Genomic DNA, 26,706 nt, shown 5'->3' with positions numbered 1-26,706 from the left:
AACACTTGAAATGCAGCATGGCACCTGTTTGGATTCCTCACTAATTTTTTTTACAACAGAATCTATCATAAATATCTAAGCAACATGAGTGATCATGGATGCATCTTAGAAAACATTCTACAATAAAGATTTAAGTTACAGAAATGCTACACAATGCTGTGTTGAGCATACTTTAATTATATTTTAATTCATTCTTTATAGTCTCAGTTAAGTGAATATACTATGTGGAGGGGGGGTGGAGGGGGAGCCAATGAGTGCAGGTGCCTTTGAAGGCCAGAAATCCATGACATTAAAAGTTACAGGTAGTTGTAAGCCATCTAACATAGGTATTCTGAGAACTTGAACTTTGAAAAAGCTGCTCTCATGCATAATTTCTGAGATATCTATTTAGGTATAATTTTAAAATAAATACAATTAACTAATGAATTCAGGTTTAGAATAGATCCACTCTTCAAAAAATTTTTCATGTAACTGAGTTCTCTCTTCAGATATTTCTCCCAGAAGCACTATTAGGTAAGTTTTCCTTCTACTTAGAACAGGTCCAGGACATAGAGGAGTCATTTAGCAGATCATTCTGTTTTCGATATTGCAGAGCTGTCCTTTCTCTCTGTCAGACCAGATGACACACAGTCATTGTATGTGTAGTGCTTAGCTGTAGAAATGATGTCTGCTTGCATATCAATCGTGAAAATGAAGATTGCTTGTGACCTTATTTTCTTCCCTTGGTGTCATGAAATGTACTGATTGGCCTGGCTTTGAATTCTATTCCTGTTCTCTATCAGTTCTTTAGTTTCCATGACCTAATTTTAGGTACTGGATTAAAAACTAATTAAGCATATGACACATAATTATTACAGATTCATCACATATAAACATTAATTTTATGCAATGCAGCACATTGTATGCGCTATATAACTGCATTGCTAATACTGATTGACAGGATGCCGTGTGCTGCATGTTGTATTTAAGATGATTTACAGTTCTGATGTTTGATCTGATGTTTGTTTTTTAAAAATCTCTTATATATTTAATTTTGTTATAATTTTGAATGCAAATTATTTTAATTTTGTTCTTGGGTAGATTTATATATAATCAGTGATAATGAGTTCAATTTTATAGATTGGATGTCAAAACACATAATATTTGATAACTAAGTTTTTATTTTTACTCAGGCAGATGCATGTGTATATATATTTTATTTTTACAGTGTACACATTTATTTGCAGTCCTGTCTACAGGTCTCTGTAACTTCATTAGAAAATTGCTTGTAATCAGTGGTAAAGGTTTTCATTAGGCTTGTCTGAAACAGGATATGAAACATTTAAATGATTGTTATGACTTTCTTACATGGTCTAGACTATTTTCTCCAGTGTTTTCAGAAAGAGCATAGTTAGCAACATTCACCATGGATGCTGTGGATTACTGTAAGATAACACTCTTTGACAAAGAGCTAATAGCTGACTCAAGGCAATATTACAGAGCAGGGGACTGTTGACCCTTGGGTTTTACCTGTTGTCTCTGCATGACTTTCCACTGACATTTCAGGCACTATGATATCTTTTAAAAGGCAAGGCTGCCTTAATAAAGACAACTACATTGTGTGCTTCACTACTACTTTGTAATCCCAGTGCCTTAATGTGTCAAGGTGCAAGAGTTGACTCTGACAACATTGATTGATTGTAAAATTCAGATAAATTAATATTTATGACTTTCAATTGTACATCTGGAAAAAAATGTTTACCGTCAACTTCTAAGGCCCATTCCAGATTATGAACGTTTGTGATTTCACAAAGACAGGCAATAGAATATGTGTCTGTCAACTTTTATCTGAACCTGTTATTTCTCTGAAATCCATCCTGTGTATAAACAAACACTTTTTTCATGTCAGATAAAAGTGTGCATTTTAATACTTGCCGATAGTCTCCAATTAGTTCAGAGAGCATAAAACCTATTTTGTATTCTAAGTTTTGATAATTGTTGAAAACTACTGACTGAGGCTTCTATACTTCTTAGAAAACAAAACTCAAAACTTTTCTGCAAAGTTGATTTTGATACATGGATTTTTTTCTCTAAATATAAATACAAAGAAGAGAAAAATCACAGAGTCAAATGATGAATACATTAGGATTGTGCTATCAATTTGTCTTAGTTTTTAAAATTTTTATTAAAAAATTTATGTATATATTTTGGGCATATTTTTTCTACATATGACTCCTCCTCACCCTCCCCTCTTCCAAAATGACTTCATTTCTTCTTCATTTCCCACCATACCACTCTAAAATCAAATGAAAAAATATGAAACCAAGAAAATTTGAAAAACAGAACACACATTTTAAAAAGTAAACCAAGTGTAAAAGAAAAAATATCAAAACAAAATTAAATTAAAAAGTACACAAAAGTTTGTTTTATATTTGCCTGTTATTCCTACAGAAAGGGTCAGAGTTAGGATATACTTGACACTTTATTAAAGAAATCTACTTTTCTCTTTCCCAGTATTAGTTAGAAATAGATCATAGTTTAGTGGTGGGATCTTGTGTTCCCTTCTTCTCAGTTCTAAGATTCTGTCTGTTTTGAAGCTGTGCATGTATTGTGTACGCTGTCCTGGTATCTCTGATTTCATACCTATATTGTCTGGAAGACACTGTTTCCTCAGAGTCATCTACCACCTCTACTCCTTGAAATCTGTTTGAAATCTCCTCTTCCTCATAGATCCCTGAGCACTAATGAAAAAGGTGTGATAAAAACATCCCATTTAGGACTGAGAGCTCCAAAGATCTCCCACTCTCAGAAATTTTTTCAGGTGCTGGACTCTTTGTTAATTGCCAACTCCTACAAGAAATTTCTTTGAAGCATGTTGAGTAATTCTTTGCACCATGGCTATAGCAATCTTTAATTGCAAATCATTTTGTCACTGTGTTACTTGAGCATACTAATAAACGGATTTACCTCCTGGCCCATGATCTATCTAATCAGGAGGTTGCTGGCCACTTTTGCAGTGACAAATATGGCTTCCATCTCATGGAATGGACCTTAAAATCCAATAACAATGTAGTTGACTACTCCCATCACATTATGCCAGGATTGTACTCGTATAACTTTCAAGCATGCTTCTGCTGCCAGTAGCACACTTCCTAACTGGGTGACATTGAAAATTACTTTTCTTTTAGCATTACTTTTCTGGTAGTATGAAGAGTATCTTCTGCTTTGCTCAGTTGCTTCAGAGGGACTTGTTTCCTGTTACCCTCTATTTCCTCTGGTTCTTACACTCATTCTGACTCCTTTTCCATGGGGTTCCCTGAGCTCTGAGGAAAGGGATTTGATAGAGACATCTTGTTCAGATCTGTGTATTCTTTGATCTCTATCCCTCTCTGTTAGGTCTCTCTAATGTTTGACTCTAGGTTTCTGTAAATTTTCTATCTCTTGCAGGAAGAAGCCTCTTTGATGATGACATAATCTATGAATGCAGCCTTGGTTACTAGTTGCCCCAGCAGTGTCTATTTGTTCCATCTCATAGTGTGGATCTTGTGTAAAATCATAGAATGCTTAGTTATTCCTACATGATATGTATTACTGTTATTCTAGAATATTCTTCTCTAAGGACAACATTATAGATCAAAAGAGATTGTGGGTGGGTTGGTGTTCTAAGTTTTATTCTTTGGAAGCCTGCAGATTACCTTCCCATATGAAAGATACTAGGGGCCCATACATATACAGCCATCCAATTAGACAAGATGGGTGAAGCAAAGAAGTGCAGGCCGACAGGAGCCGGATGTAGATCGCTCCTGAGAGACACAGCCAGAATACAGCAAACACAGAGGCGAATGCCAGCAGCAAACCCCTGAACTGAGAATAGGACCCCTGTTGAAGGAATCAGAGGAAGAACTGGAAGAGCTTGAAGGGGCTCGAAACCCCATATGTACAACAATGCCAAGCAACCAGAGCTTCCAGGGACTAAGCCACTACCTAAAGACTATACATGGACTGACCCTGGACTCTGACCTCATAGGTAGCAATGAATATCCTAGTAAGAGCACCAGTGGAAGGGGAAGCCCTGGGTCCTGCTAAGACTGAACCCCCAGTGAACTAGACTGTTGGGGGGAGGGCGGCAATGGGGGGAGGGTTGGGAGGGGAACACCCATAAGGAAGGGGAGGGGGGAGGGGGATGTTTGCCCGGAAACCAAAGAATTATTATTAAGTATTAAATAAATAAAAAAAAGGAAAAAAAAGGAAAAAAAAAGAGCACTTCTAGATGTCCCAGGTGCAATTCTTATCATTTGTAACTTCAGTACATGGAATCTGGGGATTTTTTTATAGCCTCCTTGGGTGGAACTTTAAAAAACTAAAAATACTTTAAAAAAATCATATCATAATGCCTTAATCACCCACTGTATACAACTAACTTCTCTCATGTGTTTAGTTTTAGGCCAGGTTTGGGAGAATTGATTAAATAAAACTTCAAGGGGTTGGGGAACAAAAAAAAGAAAAAAAAACAAATTGTGGAATATACCTCCTAATTTAAAATATGTCTAATTATTTGGGAAGTATTGACATTAATTCTTCTTTGAAAGTTTGAAAATATTTGATAATGGGATTTTGTTGAATATCACTTTACTGTAGTTAAGTATAATAAATGTAAATCTTTTATTTTGTTCCTCTGCTCTGCCTGCTTGTTCTTATGACAGAACCAAATTAATTTTAATTTGTTCCTCTATAAAATGACTTGAATAATTCCTCCAGCATTGCTCTTTTTTGCTTAGGATTGTTTTGGCTATCCTGGACCAATTGTGGTTTATTATGAATTTTAAGATGTATTCTTGTATTTTTATATGTATTAAAAATTCAACTTACTTTCTTTGGTCAATCTTTACATCTCCTGTATAAATCCAACTTTTGAGCATGGTGGATGATCTCTTTGATATGTTCGTATATTGGGCATGCAAGTATTTTGCTGAGGATTTTTCTTTTAAAAAATTATTAGATATATTTCTTTACTTACATTTCAAACGTTCTTCCCCGTCCCGGTTTCCTGTCCATAAGCCCTCATTCCCTCCCCTCCCCCTCCCCCATACAGATATTCCACATATATATCCCCCATCTTTACCTGCCTTAATATTCCCCTCCTCTGGGGGTCCAAACATGGCCGGACCAAGAGCTTCCCACTTACACCCCAACAAGGCTACATATGCATTTGGAACCCTGGGTTAGTCTTTCAGTAGTGGTTTAGTACCTGGAAGCTTTGATTGGTTGGCATTGTTGTTTTTATGGGGTTGCAAGCTCCTTCAACTCTTTCAATACTTCCTCTAATTCCTCCCAAGGGGATCCTATTCTCAGTTCAGCGGTTTGCTGCTGGCATTGATCTCTGTATTGGACATGCTCTGGATATGTCTCTCAGGAGAGATCAATATCCGGTCCCTTTCATCATGCATTTTCTAGCTTCATCAATCTTATCTAGTTTTGGTGGCTGTATATATATATGGGCCACATGTGGAAGAGGCTCTAAATGGCCACTCCTTCAGTCACTGCTCTAAACTTTGCTTCCATACTCCCTCCTATGGATATTTTTTCCCATTTTAAGAAGGAGTGGGAGCATCCGAATTTTGGTCATCCTTCTAGAGCTTCCTGTGGTCTTCCTTGGGTAATTCTACATTTTTGGTTAATATCCATTTATCAATGAGTGCATACCCAGTGTGTTTTTCTGTGATAGAGTAACCTCACTCAGGATGATATTTTCTAGTTCATTCAATTTGCCTATGATTTTCATGAAGTCATTGTTTTTGATAGTTGAGTAGCACTCCATTGTGAAGATATACCACATTTTTTGAATCCATTCTTCTGCTGAAGGGCATCTGAGTCCTTTCTAGCTTCTGGCTATTATAAATAAGGCTGCTATGAACATAGTGGAGCATGTGTCCTTTTTGAATGTTGGAGCATCTTTTGGGTATATGCCCAAGAGAGGTATAGCTGGGTCCTCAGGTAGTGCAATGTCCAATTTTCTAAGGAACCTCCAGACTGATTTCCAGAGTGATTGTACCAGTTTACAACCCCACCAACAATGGAGGAATGTTCCTTTCTCTCCACATCCTTTCCAGAATCTGCTGTCACCTAAGTTTTTGATCTTAATCATTCTGACTGGTGTGAGGTGGAATTTCAGGGTTGTTTTGATTTGCATTTCCCTGATGACTAAGGATGTTGAACATTTCTTTAGGTGCTTTTTGGCCATTCGATAATCCTCAGCTGAGAATGTTTTGTTTAGTTCTGTACCCCATCTTTGATAGGGTCATTTGGCTCTCTGGAGTCTAACTTCTTGAGTCTTTGTATATTTTGGATATTAGCCCTCTATCAGATGTAGGATTGGTAAAGATCTTTTCCCAATCTGTTGGTTGTCGTTTTGTCCTAATGACAGTGTCTTTTGCTTTCCAAAAGCTTTACAGTTTTATGAGGTCCCATTTGTCGATTCTTGATCTTAGAACTTGAGACACTGGTGTTTTGTTCAGGAAAATTTCCCCAGTGTCCATGTGTTTGAGATTCTTCCCCACTTTTCTTCTATTAGTTTGAGTGTATCTGGTTTGATGTGGAGGTCCTTGATGCACTTGGACTTCAGCTTTGTACATGGGGATAAGAATGGATCTATTTGCATTCTTCTACATGCTAACTTCCAGTTGAACCAGCACCATTTGTTGAAAATGCTATCTTTCTTCCATTGGATGCTTTTAAGTCCTTTGTCAAAGATCATGTGACTACAGGTGTGTGGGTTCATTTCTGGGTCTTCAATTCTGTTCCACTGATCTGCCTGTCTCTGTACCAATACCATACAGTTTTTATGACTATTGCTCTGTAATACTGCTTGAAGTCAGGGATGGTGATTCCCCCCAAAGGTTCTTTTATTGTTGAGTAAAGTTTTCACTATTCTGGGTGTTTTGTTATTCCATATAAATTTGCAAATTGCTCTTTCTATCCCTATGAAGTATTGAGTAGGAATTTTGATGGGGATTGCATTAAATCTCTAGATTGCTTTTGGCAATATGGCCATCTTTACTATATTAATCCTGCCAATCCATGCGCATGGAAGTTCTTTCAATCTTCTGAGATCTTCCTCAATTTCTTTCTTCAGAGACTTGAAGTTCTTGTCATACAGATCTTTCACTTGCTTGATTAAAGTCACACCAAGACATTTTATAATATTTGGGTCTATTGTGAAGGGTGTCACTTCCTTAATTTCTTTCTCAGCCTGTTTATCCTTTGAATAGAGGAAGGCTACTGATTTGTTTGAGTTAACTCTATACCCCGACGCTTTGCTGAAGTTTTTTATCAGGTTAAGTAGTTCTATGTGGAACTTTTGGGGACACTTAAATACACTATCATATCAACTACAAGTAGTGATACCTTGATTGCTTCCCTTCTAATTTGTATCCCTTAGACCTCCTTTTGCTGTCTGATTGCTGGCTAGGACTTCGAGTACTATATTGAGTAAGTAGGGAAAGAGTGGGCAGCATTGTCTAGTCCCTGATTTTAGTGGGATTGCTTCAAGTTTCTCTCCATTTAGTTTGATGTTAGCTACTGGTTTGCTGTATATTGCTTTTACCATGTGTAGGTATGGACCTTGAATTCCTGATCTTTCCAGGACTTTTATCATGAAGGGGTGTTGAATTTTTTCAAAAGCTTTCTCAGCATCTAATGAAATGGTCATGTGGTTATTATCTTTGAGTTTGTTTATATTGTGGATTACATTGATGGATTTTCGTATATTAAACCATCCCTGCAACCCTGGGATGAAACCTACTCGATCATGATGGATGATCGTTTTGATGTGTTCTTGGATTTGGTTTACAAGAATTTTATTGAGTATTTCTGTGTCAATATTCAAAAGGGAAATTGGTCTGAAGTTTTCTTTTTTTGTTGGATCTTTGTGTGGTTTCAGAATAAGAGTAATGTGGCTTCATAGAAGGAATTCGGTAGTGCTCCGTCTGTTTCAATTTTGTGGAATAGTTTGGATAGTATTGGTATGAGGTCTTCTATGAAGGTCTGATAGAATTCTGCACTGAACCTATCTGAACCTGGATTCTTTTTGTTGGGAGACTTTTAATAACTGCTTCTATTTCTTTGGGAGTTATTTGGTTGTTTAGATGGTTTATTTGTTCCTGATTTAACTTTGGTACCTGGTATCTGTCTAGAAAATTGTCCATTTCCTCCAGATTTTCCCATTTTCTTAGACATAGGCTTTTGTAGCAGGATCTGATGATGTTTTAATTTCTTCAGATTCTGTCGTTATGTTTCCCTTTTCATTTTCTGATTTTGTTAACTTGGATACACTCTCTGTGACCTCTGGTTAGTCTGTCTAAGACTGAGGATTTTTCAATTGATGCTTGTGGTGGTTTGAATATGCTTGAACAAGGGAGTTGCACTATTAGGAGATATTGGAGTAGTTTTGGCCTTGTTGGGTTTGGGATTTGAGACCCTCCTTCTTGTCATGTGTGAGAAAGTCTTCTACTGGTTACCTTATGTTCAAGACGTATAACTCTTCAGCTCCTCCAGAGCAATGCCTACTTGGATGCTGCCATGCTTCCCACCTTTATAATGAACTGAACCTCTGAATCTGTAAGCCAGTCCCAGTTAAATGTTGCTGTTTATAAGAGTTGACTTGGTCATGGTGTCTCTGCACAGCAAAGGAAATCCCAACTAAGATAACGCTCATCCGTAAAATTGTGCTATAGTTTTGTCTGTCTCTCTGTCTCTCTCTTCCTCCCCTCACTCCCTCCTTTCCCCCCATTAGTGTGTGTGTGTGTGTGTGTGTGTGTGTGTGTGTGTGTGTGTGTGTGTGTGTAGTATATTTTCTTAATCTGTTTTTTTTTTTTTTGGTATTAGAGTACGATTGGCTGTATAGGGATTTTTCATAGGCACTTTGGTATTATTCTTTCTTGTCTAAAAATACATTTACTAATATATATTTATTACACACAGTAGTTTTATAGATAATCTCTTGTAAAGCACTCATGTACATTGTACATAGTCTTAGTTCTTTTATTTATTTATTTTTACACTCCAGATTTTATTCCCCTTCTGGTCCAACCTCCCATATCTCCTCTCCCCCCCCTGTGTCCACCCTACCCACACCACCAGAACTCTAAGGTCACTGGGGCTTCTGTTCTCTTGAGGGATAGATGCATTTTTTCTGATTGAACTACTTTATTAGAATGAGGTACCTTATATTTTTTCTGATTAGTTTGAAAATTTCATTAGATATTATCATATTAATGCTATTTGGTTCCTTGTTTCAATTTTATGAGATAACTTTACTTGATCTTTTTCCTTATGATGGGGCCTATATTTAAAGTTAAGTTGAATTTCTTGTAAAGACAGAACAATGAATTTTGTTTTTTAATTAGTTCAACTTACCTGTGTTTTGAGAATGGAGAGTTTAGACCATCAGTACTTAGCATTATTTTTGAAAAGTGTGTATTGATGATAATCTAATTATTCATTTTTCTATTTATTTTTATACTCCAGACTTTATTCCCCTCCCTGTCTACCCTCCGACTGTTCTACATCCTATACCTCTCCTCCCACACTGCCCATTTCCATAAGGATGTCCCCACCTCACCTACACCAACAGATCTCTAAACTTCCTGGAGCCTCCTGTCTCTTGAAGGTGCATCTTCTCTGACTGAACCCAGACCCAAGAATTCTCTGCCATATATGTGTTGGCAGCCTCATATCAGCTGAGGTATACTGCCTGGTTGGTGATCCAGTGTCTCAGATACCTGAGGGGTCCAGGTTAATTGAGACTGCTTGTCCTCCTACAGGATTGCCCTCCTCCTCATCTTCCTCCAGGTTTTCCCTAATTCAGGTGTCAGCAGCTTCTGTTCATTGGTTGGATTCTGATATCTGCCTCGGACTCTTTCAGCTGCTTGTTAGGTCTTTTGGAGGGCAGTCATGATAGGTCCCTTTTTGTGAACTCCCCATAACCTCAGTAATGTTGTTACATCTTTGGCCTCCAGTTGAGCTGAATCCTACTTTGGGCCTGTTGCTGGACCTTCTTTTGCTCGGGCTCTTCTCCATTTCCATATCTGCAGTTCTTTCAAACAGGCAGAGTTATGGGTCAGAGTTTTGAGTCCCCATTGTAGGGCATTTCATCTTAGAGTCCCCCATTTTATTCCTGAGATTCTCTCATTTCCCAGATCCCTGGTACATTCTGGAGGGTCCTCCCAACCTCCTTCCTTCCTAGGTCACCTGTTTCCATTCTTTCTGCTGGCCCTCAGGGCTTCAGTCCTTTTTGCCCACTCAATATCAGATCATGTTTCCCTCTCCTTTACCCCAATTGCCTTTTCCTCCCCTGTCCCTCCCTCCTTTTCCCCTTGTGAATGCTTTCTCCTCCAACCCAAAGGAGACCGAGGTGTCCTCACGTGGGCACATCTTGTTGACATTTTTGAGTTCTGTGGACTGTATCTTGGGTATTCTGTAAAAACAAACAATCAAACAAACAAACAAAAAACTGGTTTATATCTCTGCCTTCCTATTCTTTGTGTTTGATAACAATAATGTTGTTTTGTTTCTTTCTATACTCTTTTGCCTAAACATATTTCTCTCTTTAGTCTTAAGTATTCTTTGCAATATTCCCTGTAGGGATAGTTTCATGGGCAGGTATCATTTATCCTGTTTATATCACAAGGAAAGCTTGTATCCTCAACTATGGCAGAGAGTTTTGAAGGGTATGAAACTCTAGCTTGATAGCCATGATATATTAGAGTTTGTAATTCTAGACTCTTTTGACTTTCAAAGGTTCCACTAAGAAATCAGATGATATTCTGATATGTTTTCCTTTATATGTAACTTTTTTCTCTCTTGCATTTTCTAATATTATTTTTCCTATATAATTATTATTTTAGTTATACTATTCTAAAGGAAATTACTTTTCTTTGACTTGTTTGAATGGTGTTTTGTCTGCTTCTTTTATCTATATATGTATGTATTTCCTTAATTCTGGGATGTTTTCTTCCATTATCTAATTGAATTTGAAGTTTATTCTATTGACGTTGGATTTTTCCACCTCATTTATGTCTGTAATTATATGGTTGCTATTTTATTGGCACCTACAATTTCTTTCATGTTCTCTCTCTCTCTCTCTCTCTCTCTCTCTCTCTCTCTCTCTCTCTCTGTGTGTGTGTGTGTGTGTGTTTATGTGTGTTTAAATTTTTGTCATTCTTTTGTGCAGTCTAATTACTATGCTTAATCTTCTAGTCCTGATATTCTGTTTTCTACTCAATTCATTTTACTAAATCCAATCTCCATTTTAGCTTTGAATTTTCTTTAGTATTTTCATTTCTTTACAATATTCAGCTTTCAAATCCTGAATTGTCTTCATCATTTCATTCACACATATGGTTGTGATTTGTGGGCATTATCAAAGCATTTATTACTGTTATCATTAAGTTTATTTAGCTCATTATATCCTCTTTAAACTACTTGAATTCCTTGACTAAGTTTATGATTATATAGACAAGTTATATGTGCTGATGCACATTTAGGTAATTCTCTGCTGAGAAAATTTCTGGTGACTTTGGCAAGAGGTAGAAGTGGATAATATACTATCATTGCCTTTCAAATTATTAACAATGTACAATTGTGTTGAGACCTGTGCTTGTAAAGTTCTATTTGTGGTTCTATGTCTGATGTCAGTTGCCTTACATGTTTCTAATATATGTTTGTCTCATACTGAACCTGAGAATACAATAAGTCTTACAGCTTAATGTGGTACAGGTAGGTTAATATGAGGTGACTTTACAGAATAGGTGACTACATTTTCTTAAAATATATAGGTCACTATAACATTTTAAAAAAATCATGGTTTCCAGAATTTCAATGATTGAACTCAACTTTAATTAGGTATTTTCAGTTTCTACTTTAAATCAAATATATTCAGTGAAATATCTTTAGTACTGCACCTAGAATTGTGACAGATAGCACACACTAGTAAGCTTAGTATAGAAAATTTAAAATTAAAGAGGTAACTTCCAATTTTGTAACAATTAAGCTGTCAGTTTTCTGTAAGATTTAATTCATTTATTCAACTAATACTTTGACAGGCCCCTAACTTAGCTGTGTATTTAGAAATCTTAACAGGATAAAGACCTTTTAAGTTTTCTTAAGATGTCAGTCAACAAATGTCTTCAAAGTTGTGCAATAATATTAATGAAAACTTTGTCAGAATGAATACTTGCTTAAACTTTCCCAAAAGAAACATGTCACTGTGGAGTCATTGGTTTTGACCTGTTAGTTGGTGTAAGGAACAAATGAACAATTTTTGTCCTATTTCATATGGCACATGATTTGTTTTTGTTTTCTGTTTTTGTGTTTTGTTTTGTTTTGTTTTTCTTTTCTTTCTTTCTTTCTTTTTAGGATTAAGTGATTGATGCTAGGCTGTTCTGTATTCCCAGGCAATTCTCTTTCCTGTCTTTGTGACTCATTTTAAATAACCACGTTTTCCTATTTTTTTATTTATCACAAAAAATTAGAATTGTAGCAAGAGCTTTCTCTTCCTCTTCATTTTTCAAGATCTATTTACTATGAGTCACTTGTCTATGGGTAATATCATCTAAAATTCTTGTGATTCCATGAGGCTCCAACCCAACAAAAAGAACTATAGGAAACTGGGGAATACTGAAAGTGAGGGAAATTGTCTTATACTGGGAGGTACATAGCAAATGATCAGCCATGAAAATGTTCATATAATTAATTTTAGACAGACTAAGGAGTTTATATTTATGTGTTCAGGAATATATATGCAGCACGTGCCAATAATAATTGAGAAAATCATTTATTTTAAAGACAAAAAGAAGATGTATATGGGAGGTTTTAGGGAATTTTAAAGGGGTAGAAGGAAATGACAACATTGCGTTATTATATTTTTATGAAAGCCCTTGAATAATAATGGAGTGCCCTCTACTTTGTTCTCCTTCTGTAAATAAAGGTGTATCTGTTGTATCAGTAAATGAAGTGCTATGAATCATTGTCTCCAATAACATGCTTAATTTGCTACCATCAGTCTATGAGAATTAATATTATTACTGATGTTATCAGCATTTCAGTTTTTTTTTTATTTATTTATTTATTTTTTTTTCCCACGGGCTTATAATTTTTTATTAACCTGAGTATTTCTTATATACATTTCGAGTGTTATTCCCTTTCCCGGTTTCCGGGCAAACATCCCCCTCCCCCCTCCCCTTCCTTATGGGTGTTCCCCTCCCAACCCTCCCCCCATTGCCGCCCTCCCCCCATAGACTAGTTCACTGTGGGTTCAGTCTTAGCAGGACCCAGGGCTTCCCCTTCCACTGGTGCTCTTACTAGGATATTCATTGCTACCTATGGGGTCAGAGTCCAGGGTCAGTCCATGTATAGTCTTTAGGTAGTGGCTTAGTCCCTGGAAGCTCTGGTTGCTTGGCATTGTTGTACTTTTGGGGTCTCGAGCCCCTTCAAGCTCTTCCAGTTCTTTCTCTGATTCCTTAAATAGGGGACCTATTCTCAGTTCAGTGGTTTGCTGCTGGCATTCGCCTCTATATTTGCTGTATTCTGTGCCAAAGATGGCTATATTTAATTAATTAAAACAGCATTTCAGTTTTAATTAATTAAATATAGCCATCTTTGGCACAGTATTCAGCTTTAGTAGGTCTAACAGGAAGCATTCCTTGATTTAGAAACAGGATTACAGAACCAACAACAGAAGTCTGTGAGGATGGATACCATCATAAAACCACAAACAATGAGAAGGTCCAAAATAATCACAAAGAAATTCTTTATCCATTAGCCCCATAGAATTTTCTTAAATGAAAATGAAAATGACCTAGTTGGGACCCCAATGAACACAAAATAAAGAATCACTCAGAAACTTTATCAAAGAATTAAGGGCTTTAAACAAAACAGGAACAACTATCTCAGAATGGATTTATATGTATCACTCTACCAGGATCCCTTGTGTTTAAAATAAATGTCAGCCCGTTTCAGTTTTCTAGACATTTACCTTATACTAGAAATTTGAACTAAGTTTGATTTGTACTTAAAGAATTTACTCCTGGTTCAGTCAAAACATTTATCTGGGGAAAGTATCACTAAACATGGCATCCTTATTCCTTTAAATGTGAGGGATGCAATTTCATAGATGACAGTGGCTCAAAGTTACACATGTAAAATTAATGAACAATCAGGCTTTCAGCACAAATCAAGTTAAACAAAGGGACAAATTTCAAAAAGTAGGAAGTTACATGAAATTTCCATACTCTTGGCAGTGACATTATTAAGACAAGAATTTGAGTTTGTTATATTTAAATATGATAAAAGGAATAGAAAATATTTTCTCATGGTTAAGGTGGATTGGCAACAGACTGCCTTCACAATAAAGGTTTGTTCTGCTTGTGCATGTTTAGCAACATAGTAAGTGTATAACAGCAAGTTAATACCCAGTTTCTCATGTTAGTAAGATTGCTCGTTAATACTGACAAGCAATAGATTTGCTATATGGTGATATATGTACTTTTATATTCTGATAATCTAAACTAAAACAGTTAAAGTAATGCATATTTTTCACTCATGCTGAATCCCTGATATCACAAGGGGAAAATTACTTCTGCGACCCATGGTTTATTGAAGGCAACTTCCTTTCTCTTAGGAATTACTAGTCAGCAGGAAACAGGGCCTTGGAATTATTGTTTTTAGATCCTCTGTGTGTGTGTGTGTGTGTGTGTGTGTGTGTGTGTGTGTGTGTATTTGAGATAACTACTTTCTTTTGTTCATTATTAAATCATCCAAAAGCCTATTACATGTTAAAATAGCATTTCTCCACTGTCAGAACAGTATTAACATGAAATAATTGTTTCTCTTCTTTATATGATACTTCTAGGGATCCCTTCTCCTCCTGGTCACGCAAAATAAACCTGGCCATGTCAAATTAATTTCTATATTAGTTCCATTAAAAGTGATAAAGTTAACTAAAGGCTTCAGAATATATATTTTGCTAACACTTTCCCTGAATAATTTTACTTTTAGCTCATAACTCTGTAAAGCTAAAATAGTCAAGCTCTCCGATAAATATTGCTACTTACTTTAAAACATACTGAAAGTTTTCCCATGTTAATTTGTTTGTTTATCCTACCTTTTTTTTCTATTGTTAAAGTCAATTCTATATGGCTGAAACCCAGAAAACCCTGTTCTCTCACATTGCTGAAATATGTTTTAGTCAAAGTCCTTGAAAAAAAAATTTTAGCTATATATCCTATTATTGAATAAATATAAACTGAATGGATATGCTCTAATTGACATGTATATTAATGTTTACCATGTTAATTGTAATGGCCTAAAATTCTAATCGATTCATATGGATACAAATAGTAAAATGCTATGTAAATCTGTATATCATCATGAAATGAAATTACATCCATCAATAAAGACATTGGTAACTGGTTCACTTAAAGATATGGGTATATTATGTGTTACATTAAGCAGAAGTTAAGAAGAGAAGATATTTCTATTTCTTAATGGATACATTGACTCTGTAATGCTTCAAAAAATCAAGTAATGGTATCTAGAATAACCCCAAGAAACTTTACAATTCCAATATGTAGACACAAAAAACGATGCAAATTTCTCCTAAAAATACTGTGGTGTATTTCTTTTCTCTTCTTCTAGTGTCCTGAATTTAAAAGGCCCCGAGACATTGCTGTTGACTGGGTTACAGGAAATGTTTATTGGACTGATCATTCCAGAATGCACTGGTTCAGCTACTATACTACTCACTGGACCAGCCTGAGGTACTCAATCAATGTAGGACAGCTCAATGGCCCCAACTGCACCAGACTCTTAACAAATATGGCTGGCGAGCCCTATGCTATTGCTGTAAATCCTAAAAGAGGGTAGGTTGATGGCTTGGTGGTTTTGTTTCTCAATATAAAATGAATACTGATATTTATAGTTTGTGTTCTGCAATTTTTTTCAAGGTGAAGCATATTTGTGAGACCTGGAAATCTCCATACTGCTCTCTCAGAACTTGTTCCCTTTTAAAATATTGACAGCAAATATTTTTTATAAATGTTTTTCATATTATCAATTTACTACATGTATGAGAATCTCTTTCCTTATCTCTGTTTTTATGTGCATTGATTACAAACAGTGGAATTGACATGGTAATAACATGACAACTACTTTTAATCTATTGAATATAAAACATTAAATATATTAAAAGGACCTTAAAGATTAAGGATAACAAAATATGAAGACATCATCAAACTTAAATCTCTTTACATTTTGATTACTTAATCTGAAGATATCCTATTATGATATTACATGAAAATCCTCCATTTAGTGTTGAAAAGAAGAGGTAAATTTTAAATAAAATTCTTAAATATCAAAAAATAATCCAATTATTAGGATTGTAGAATACGATATCCACTAAATGAGAAAACCATTTCCTTTCAGTTACTGAGCACTGCCTGTGATTTTAGCATTTGGAAGGTAGATATAGAAGGATCTAGAGTTCAAGGACAGCTTCATCTATATAAGGAGCTTGGTGTTAGCCTGGGCTTTCATACCTGAGAAAGAAATGAGAAAGAAAATAGTACTCCCCCACACCCGCGGATCCCGGCCCGCAGCAGCTCTCTGCTCCCAGACCCGGTGAGAGAGAGACCCAACCGCCTGGTCAGGTGGGCACTCCTGAGGCTGCAGAGCAGAAGAGACCACCAACTCTGCTCACCCCTGCCCACATCCCTGGCACAAGAGGAAACTGTATAAGGCCTCTGGGCTCCCGTGGGGGAGGGCCCAGGAGCGGCAGGACCCCTGCGCCTGAGACACCGCCGGAACCTGAAAGAAACAGACCGGATAAACAGTTCTCTGCACCCAAATCCCGTGGGAGGGAGAGCTAAACCTTCAGAGAGGCAGACAAGCCTGGGAAACCAGAAGAGACTGCTCCCTGCACACACATCTCGGACGCCAGAGGAAAAAGCCAAAGACCATCTGGAACCCTGGTGCACTGAAGCTCCCCGAAGGGGCGGCACAGGTCTTCCTGGTTGCTGCCGCTGCAGAGAGCCCCTGGGCAGCACCCCACGAGCGAACCTGAGCCTCGGGACCACAGGTAAGACCAAATTTTCTGCTGCAAGAAAGCTGCCTGGTGAATTCAAGACACAGGCCCACAGGAACAGCTGAAGACCTGTAGAGAGGAAAAACTACACGCCCGAAAGCAGAACACTCTGTCCCCATAACTGACTGAAAGAGAGGAAAACAGGTCTAGAGCACTCCTGTCACACAGGCTTATAGGACAGTCTAGCCACTGTCAGAAATAGCAGAACAAAGTAACACTAGAGATAATCTGATGGCGAGAGGCAAGCGCAGGAACCCAAGCAACAGAAACCAAGACTACATGGCATCATCGGAGCCCAATTCTCCCACCAAAGCAAACACAGAATATCCAAACACACCAGAAAAGCAAGATCTAGTTTCAAAATCATATTTGATCATGATGCTGGAGGACTTCAAGAAAGACATGAACACACTTAGGGAAGCACAGGAAAACATTAATAAACAAGTAAAAGCCTACAGAGAGGAATCGCAAAAATCCCTGAAAGAATTCCAGGAAAACACAAACAAACAGTTGAAGGAATTAAAAATGGAAATAGAAGCAATCAAGAAAGAACACATGGAAACAACCCTGGATATAGAAAACCAAAAGAAGAGACAAGGAGCTGTAGATACAAGCTTCACCAACAGAATACAAGAGATGGAAGAGAGAATCTCAGGAGCAGAAGATTCCATAGAAATCATTGACTCAACTGTCAAAGATAATGTAAAGCGGAAAAAGCTACTGGTCCAAAACATACAGGAAATCCAGGACTCAATGAGAAGATCAAACCTAAGGATAATAGGTATAGAAGAGAGTGAAGACTCCCAGCTCAAAGGACCAGTAAATATCTTCAACAAAATCATAGAAGAAAACTTCCCTAACCTAAAAAAAGAGATACCCATAGACATACAAGAAGCCTACAGAACTCCAAATAGATTGGACCAGAAAAGAAACACCTCCCGTCACATAATTGTCAAAACACCAAACGCACAAAATAAAGAAAGAATATTAAAAGCAGTAAGGGAAAAAGGTCAAGTAACATATAAAGGGAGACCTATCAGAATCACACCAGACTTCTCGCCAGAAACTATGAAGGCCAGAAGATCCTGGACTGATGTTATACAGACCCTAAGAGAACACAAATGCCAGCCCAGGTTACTGTATCCAGCAAAACTCTTAATTAACATTGATGGAGAAACCAAGATATTCCATGACAAAACCAAATTTACACAATATCTTTCTACAAATCCAGCACTACAAAGGATAATAAATGGTAAAGCCCAACATAAGGAGGCAAGCTATACCCTAGAAGAAGCAAGAAACTAATCGTCTTGGCAACAAAACAAAGAGAATGAAAACACACAAACATAACCTCACATCCAAATATGAATATAAAGGGAAACAATAATCACTATTCCTTAATATCTCTCAATATCAATGGCCTCAACTCCCCAATAAAAAGACATAGATTAACAAACTGGATACGCAACGAGGACCCTGCATTCTGCTGCCTACAGGAAACACACCTCAGAGACAAAGACAGACACTACCTCAGAGTGAAAGGCTGGAAAACAACTTTCCAAGCAAATGGTCAGAAGAAGCAAGCTGGAGTAGCCATTCTAATATCAAATAAAATCAATTTCCAACTAAAAGTCATCAAAAAAGATAAGGAAGGACACTTCATATTCATCAAAGGAAAAATCCACCAAGATGAACTCTCAATCCTAAATATCTATGCCCCAAATACAAGGGCACCTACATACGTAAAAGAAACCTTACTAAAGCTCAAAACACACATTGCACCTCACACAATAATAGTGGGAGATTTCAACACCCCACTCTCATCAATGGACAGATCATGGAAACAGAAATTAAACAGTGATGTAGACAGACTAAGAGAAGTCATGAGCCAAATGGACTTAACGGATATTTATAGAACATTCTATCCTAAAGCAAAAGGATATACCTTCTTCTCAGCTCCTCATGGTACTTTCTCCAAAATTGACCATATAATTGGTCAAAAAACGGGCCTCAACAGGTACAGAAAGATAGAAATAATCCCATGCGTGCTATCGGACCACCACGGCCTAAAACTGGTCTTCAATAACAATAAGGGAAGAATGCCCACATATACGTGGAAATTGAACAATGCTCTACTCAATGATAACCTGGTCAAGGAAGAAATAAAGAAAGAAATTAATAACTTTTTAGAATTTAATGAAAATGCAGATACAACATACTCAAACTTATGGGACACAATGAAAGCTGTGCTAAGAGGAAAACTCATAGCGCTGAGTGCCTGCAGAAAGAAACAGGAAAGAGCATATGTCAGCAGCTTGACAGCACACCTAAAAGCTCTAGAACAAAAAGAAGCAAATACACCCAGGAGGAGTAGAAGGCAGGAAATAATCAAACTCAGAGCTGAAATCAACCAAGTAGAAACAAAAAGGACCATAGAAAGAATCAACAGAACCAAAAGTTGGTTCTTTGAGAAAATCAACAAGATAGATAAACCCTTAGCCAGACTAACGAGAGGACACAGAGAGTGTGTCCAAATTAACAAAATCAGAAATGAAAAGGGAGACATAACTACAGATTCAGAGGAAATTCAAAAAATCATCAGATCTTACTATAAAAACCTATATTCAACAAAATTTGAAAATCTTCAGGAAATGGACAATTTCCTAGACAGATACCAGGTATCGAAGTTAAATCAGGAACAGATAAACCAGTTAAACAACCCCATAACTCCTAAGGAAATAGAAGCAGTCATTAAAGGTCTCCCAACCAAAAAGAGCCCAGGTCCAGACGGGTTTAGTGCAGAATTCTATCAAACCTTCATAGAAGACCTCATACCAATATTATCCAAACTGTTCCACAAAATTGAAACAGATGGAGCCCTACCGAATTCCTTCTACGAAGCCACAATTACTCTTATACCTAAACCACACAAAGACACAACAAAGAAAGAGAACTTCAGACCAATTTCCCTTATGAATATCGACGCAAAAATACTCAATAAAATTCTGGCAAACCGAATTCAAGAGCACATCAAAACAATCATCCACCATGATCAAGTAGGCTTCATCCCAGGCATGCAGGGATGGTTTAATATACGGAAAACCATCAACGTGATCCATTATATAAACAAACTGAAAGAACAGAACCACATGATCATTTCATTAGATGCTGAGAAAGCATTTGACAAAATTCAACACCCCTTCATGATAAAAGTCCTGGAAAGAATAGGAATTCAAGGCCCATACCTAAACATAGTAAAAGCCATATACAGCAAACCAGTTGCTAACATTAAACTAAATGGAGAGAAACTTGAAGCAATCCCACTAAAATCAGGGACTAGACAAGGCTGCCCACTCTCTCCCTACTTATTCAATATAGTTCTTGAAGTTCTAGCCAGAGCAATCAGAAAACAAAAGGAGATCAAGGGGATACAGATCGGAAAAGAAGAGGTCAAATATCACTATTTGCAGACGACATGATAGTATATTTAAGTGATCCCAAAAGTTCCACCAGAGAACTACTAAAGCTGATAAACAACTTCAGCAAAGTGGCTGGGTATAAAATTAACTCAAATAAATCAGTTGCCTTCCTCTATACAAAAGAGAAACAAGCCGAGAAAGAAATTAGGGAAACGACACCCTTCATAATAGACCCAAATAATATAAAGTACCTCGGTGTGACTTTAACCAAGCAAGTAAAAGATCTGTACAATAAGAACTTCAAGACACTGAGGAAAGAAATTGAAGAAGACCTCAGAAGATGGAAAGATCTCCCATGCTCATGGATTGGCAGGATTAATATAGTAAAAATGGCCATTTTACCAAAAGCAATCTACAGATTCAATGCAATCCCCATCAAAATACCAATCCAATTCTTCAAAGAGTTAGACAGAACAATTTGCAAATTCATCTGGAATAACAAAAAACCCAGGATAGCTAAAGCTATCCTCAACAATAAAAGGACTTCAGGGGGAATCACTATCCCTGAACTCAAGCAGTATTACAGAGCAATAGTGATAAAAACTGCATGGTATTGGTACAGAGACAGACAGATAGACCAATGGAATAGAATTGAAGACCCAGAAATGAACCCACACACCTATGGTCACTTGATTTTTGACAAAGGAGCCAAAACCATCCAATGGAAAAAAGATAGCATTTTCAGCAAATGGTGCTGGTTCAACTGGAGGGCAACATGTAGAAGAATGCAGATCGATCCATGCTTATCACCCTGTACAAAGCTTAAGTCCAAGTGGATCAAGGACCTCCACATCAAACCAGACACACTCAAGCTAATAGAAGAAAAACTAGGGAAGCATCTGGAACACATGGGCACTGAAAAAAATTTCCTGAACAAAACACCAATGGCTTATGCTCTAAGATCAAGAATCGACAAATGGGATCTCATAAAACTGCAAAGCTTCTGTAAGGCAAAGGACACTGTGGTTAGGACAAAACGGCAACCAACAGATTGGGAAAAGATCTTTACCAATCCTACAACAGATAGAGGCCTTATATCCAAAATATACAAAGAACTCAAGAAGTTAGACCGCAGGGAACAAATAACCCTATTAAAAATGGGGTTCAGAGCTAAACAAAGAATTCACAGCTGAGGAATGCCGAATGGCCGAGAAACACCTAAAGAAATGTTCAACATCTTTAGTCATAAGGGAAATGCAAATCAAAACAACCCTGAGATTTCACCTCACACCAGTGAGAATGGCTAAGATCAAAAACTCAGGTGACAGCAGATGCTGGCGAGGATGTGGAGAAAGAGGAACACTCCTCCATTGTTGGTGGGATTGCAGACTGGTAAAACCATTCTGGAAATCAGTCTGGAGGTTCCTCAGAAAATTGGACATTGAACTGCCTGAGGATCCAGCTATACCTCTCTTGGGCATATACCCAAAAGATGCCTCAACATATAAAAGAGACACGTGCTCCACTATGTTCATCGCAGCCTTATTTATAATAGCCAGAAACTGGAAAGAACCCAGATGCCCTTCAACAGAGGAATGGATACAGAAAATGTGGTACATCTACACAATGGAATATTACTCAGCTATCAAAAACAACGAGTTTATGAAATTCGTAGGCAAATGGTTGGAACTGGAAAATATCATCCTGAGTGAGCTAACCCAATCACAGAAAGACATACATGGTATGCACTCATTGATAAGTGGCTATTAGCCCAAATGCTTGAATTACCCTAGATCCCTAGAACAAATGAAACTCAAAACGGATGATCAAAATGTGAATGCTTCACTCCTTCTTTAAATGAGGAAAAAGAATACCCTTGGCAGGGAAGGGAGAGGCAAAGATTAAAACAGAGACTGAAGGAACACCCATTCAGAGCCTGCCCCACATGTGGCCCATACATATACAGCCACCCAATTAGACAAGATGGATGAAGCAAAGAAGTGCAGACCGACAGGAGCCGGATGTAGATCTCTCCTGAGAGACACAGCCAGAATACAGCAAATACAGAGGTGAATGCCAGCAGCAAACCACTGAACTGAGAATAGGTCCCCTATTGAAGGAATCAGAGAAAGAACTGGAAGAGCTTGAAGGGGCTCGAGACCCCAAAAGTACAACAATGCCAAGCAATCAGAGCTTCCAGGGACTAAGCCACTACCTAAAGACTATACATGGACTGACCCTGGACTCTGACCCCATAGGTAGCAATGAATATCCTAGTAAGAGCACCAGTGGAAGGGGAAGCCCTGGGTCCTGCTAAGACTGAACCCCCAGTGAACTAGTCTATGGGGGGAGGGCGGCAATGGGGGGAGGGTTGGGAGGGGAACACCCATAAGGAAGGGGAGGGGGGAGGGGGATGTTTGCCCGGAAACCGGGAAAGGGAATAACACTCGAAATGTATATAAGAAATACTCAAGTTAATAAAAAAAAAAAAAGAAAATAGTACTCCATTGGTTTTTATTTGGGGTTCCGGGGGGTGAGTGGAAGGCATTCCAATGACTTTAACTTTATATTACCTTGTTGAAAATAAGATTCGTCTTTCACATCACAAATAGGTTTCCTCCCTCAACTCCTCTCAGTCCCCCTCTATCTACTCTCAGGATTTTACACATGTACACAAAGTATTTTGATTATTTTGATACCCCACTTTCCATTCTGACTCCTTTTTATCCCCCTTCCTCACCATGCCCCCCTTCCGATTTCATATCAGTTGTCTTTTAAGTTTTCATTTTACTCCTTTACCCACTTATTATTGAAATACTCCATAATTAGCTGAATAATTTATCACTATAAGAAAATCTCAAGTAAATAATCTGTCACTAAATAAAAAAGATACTTGCAAGTGATAGATACCGTGTTCTGTAGGTTTTAAAGAGTTTTCAGAACTAAAGATAGTATAACAAATAAAAAGCTATGATGTACATTGTTAAGTATTATATCTCTTTAAATTTACATTTGGGTAACAGTTTATTTAAAATAATGATTTGCAAAACTCTGTTTTTAAGTTGGACATTGTAAAGTTTTCAAGTTGGATCAGGAATCTGCTTAATGAGGGGACTGGGTTATTCTCACACATGTGATCTGAGGAGATACTGTTAAATGAAGGAGACTGTTTTCACAGCATTATATCCAAATTAATCTTCTTGACCTACACTCTTTAGGATGATGTACTGGACTGTAATTGGGGATCACTCCCATATAGAAGAGGCGGCCATGGATGGCACTCTGCGGAGGATTTTAGTACAAAAACACTTGCAGAGACCCACAGGTATGACATATTCAGTACATATTAAACATGAAGCAAGATACTAACCATACTAGATTAAGAGGTTTTCCTAGTTTTATTCAGGAAAGAACCATATTATAAGAAGACAAAATAATTTGAAGTATGGTATTATTAACATTAACATTTTTATATTTCAGTTTATCAACCCAAAAGTCAGGTTACTGTCATGCTGATAGCTACATTATAGAGCTTTATTTGAAAACCACCAAAGTTAAGTTCTTGAGTGAGTAAAATTTTGACTGATCCCAGCAATCCAAACTATATATATATATATATATTAAAGTTACTGAGATATAAGGTAATATTTATGGAAGATGCCACTAGAAATGAACTGAAAGTTCAAAAGTTGGTGGCAATCTACTTTCTGTAAAGGCCAGTTTTCATAATGCCTGTACTTTACATTTGGTTCTTTTTATTGGTGTCCTGTTTTTCCCTAGTGTTATCTAGGATTCCTGACCCTGCTCTTTCAACACAACCTTTTCTCCTTTCTATGGTTCCTTCTGGTTCCTTCAAATCCTTTATCTGAATGCCCACTGAACGTCCCAATACGTTGCCATATCAAGCTTTGATGTTTAAACAATAATATATTTACAAACTGTAGGAAACCAAAGATTCTGTGCCACCCATGCTACTCCATGCACTCCGGGTAAAAGAACAGAATGGTGGTTCATGTGCATGATTTATTTTGATTTTTATTTATGCTTGGTTTTCTTTTGTACTTTAAAATAAATTTGGGAGTTACATTTCTTTGACTTTGAATTTGTTTCATGAATTGCATTTAACTCTACTGTTTTTATTCTTTATGAATTCCATAAAGAAGGTTGAAGGATTCAGTGTCTCATCATATATCTGTCAGTCAAGTACCACGTGCTTCTGGAACTGAAGAAAAAGTTTCTAAGCTCATAAAGCATGTGCCAGCTGTTTTCCAACTTATGCCATAGTAGAAATTATGGTGCATGCTTAAATAATTTTACACAGTTATAATAACTATTTAGAAAAGAAAAACATTATGGGATGAATAGTTATTTGGGATTCTATTTTATTCTGATTCTACAGCACTTCATTTATAATTTGTTGCTTAAGAAGTCATCTACATAGAGACAGCCAACTATGTTAGATTTTGTTCAGTATGACTGACACAAAAAAGAAGGTAATTTTGGTTCAGGGTTTTAAAACTTGCTAGTGAAAAGCATTGCTTGCATATGAGATAATGGATAATAACATGGTGTTAGCAGGGCTTCTTATACTGCTTACCCAATAGAAGAAGTGAAGCAGAGAGAAAGAAATGATCAAGGACCATGTGTAACCTTGAAAATCTTGCTCCCAAGTTCCTACATTTCCACAACCTCCAAGAGTACTGACTACCTGATTTGCTTTGTGTTGCTATGATAAAATATTCTGGCCAGAAACAAATTATGAGAGGAAATGGTTGGTTGGTTGGTTGGTTGGATGGGTGGGTGGGTGGTTGGTTGGTTGGTTGGTTGGTTTACACATCTTAGCCACAGTTTCCTCTTTCCTCTCTTCGGCCCCACCTACTCTTTTCCCTGCAGTTCCAACCACTTCTCTTTTATCTTCAAAAAAATAGCAAGCTTTCCACGGATATCAACCAATCACGACACATCGACTTGCAGTAAGACTAGTCTCCCTCCCCTTTCCTATTAAGACTGGAAGAACCAACACATTCAGAGACAGGTCCTGCATAACCAAGCTAGACAACTATAACTTATAAACAGATAGCCTAAGTCAATCCCATGCAGGCTCTCTGGTGGTCAGTTCACTCTCTGTGACCATCTATGAGTACAGACTAGTTGGTTCTTTATGTTCCCTTGTGGTGCCTCTAACACCACTGGCTCCTCCAGAATTTCTTCTCTATTTTCTGCAGGACCTCCTAAGCTCTGTCTAAAGTTTGACTGTGGGTTTCTGTATCTCTTTATGTCAGTTGCTGTGTGAATCCTCTCTGATAACAATTGGGATAGGAAACAATCTGTGATGATAACAGAGTATAGGAATCATTTCATTGATATTTTTCAGTCAATTTTGGTTCTATTGTATTTTGCTGGTCTTTTGAGCCTCTAGTTCCTGGTCTTCCATGCAATGTCAGAGGTCAGCTCCCTCTCCTGGCATGGGTATCTGGCTAGAACAGACACTCATTGGCTACTCATACAATTTTTGAATCAACTTTACCATAGCATATCTTGTAGACAAGACAAATTATGGGTTGAAAGTATTGTGGTTTGGTTGGTATCCCAGTCCTTGCAGTTAATGTCTTGCTTGGTTACAGAAGGCAGGCAGCTCAACCTTGATTGCTTTATTGCTAGGAGTGTCGGCTGGGTTCATCCTTAGTGATTCCTGGGAACTTGCATTGCATTAGGTTTCTAGTTTGTCTCTCTGAGATTCTGCCCATTCAAGTTTTCTGTCCTAGTACTCTCTCCCTCCATTCTTTCCCTACCTAATCCCATCACTTCCCATTTCACACATCCACACCCATGTCACTCTTGATGTCTATTTTATTTCCCCTTCGAATAAGGTTCATGCTTCCCTCCTTGAGTCCTCCTGTTTACTTAGCTTCTCTGGGTCTGTGGATTATAGTATGGTATAATGGTTATATTTGCTTGGCCCAGGGTTTGGTACTATTAGGAGGCGTGGCCCTTTGGAGTAGGTGAGTCACTAGGGGTATGGGCTTTAAGATCCTCTTGCTAGCACCCTGGAAGTCAGTATTCTGCTAGCAGACTTCAGATGAAGATGTAGAATTCTTAGCTCCTCTTTCACCATGCCTGCCTGGATACTGCCATGTTCCCACCTTGATAACAATAAACTGAACCACAGAA

The 26,706-nt window shown here is 37.5% G+C and overlaps 1 protein-coding gene across 6 annotated transcripts in view; it reads left to right on the top strand.

Annotated features, from left to right (window-relative positions):
* Lrp1b (LDL receptor related protein 1B) overlaps positions 1-26,706 on the top strand; it is a 2,121,147-nt gene that overhangs the window by 2,009,568 nt on the left and 84,873 nt on the right. For 5 of the 6 annotated variants that reach the window (XM_063284873.1, XM_063284870.1, XM_063284872.1 and 2 more), the window contains 2 exons: positions 15,673-15,896; positions 23,754-23,860. In XM_063284873.1, the coding sequence (XP_063140943.1) occupies positions 15,673-15,896; positions 23,754-23,860 (331 nt within the window). Of the gene's footprint in view, positions 1-15,672; positions 15,897-23,753; positions 23,861-26,706 lie in introns of those variants that run through there. The other variant, XR_010064783.1, reaches the window with a different exon arrangement.

The sequence above is a fragment of the Rattus norvegicus genome, chromosome 3 (genome assembly GCF_036323735.1).
Source record: "Rattus norvegicus strain BN/NHsdMcwi chromosome 3, GRCr8, whole genome shotgun sequence".
NCBI lineage: Eukaryota > Metazoa > Chordata > Mammalia > Rodentia > Muridae > Rattus > Rattus norvegicus.
Note: the sequence above shows the minus strand (reverse complement) of the source record. Positions and strands in the feature narration are given on the sequence as shown.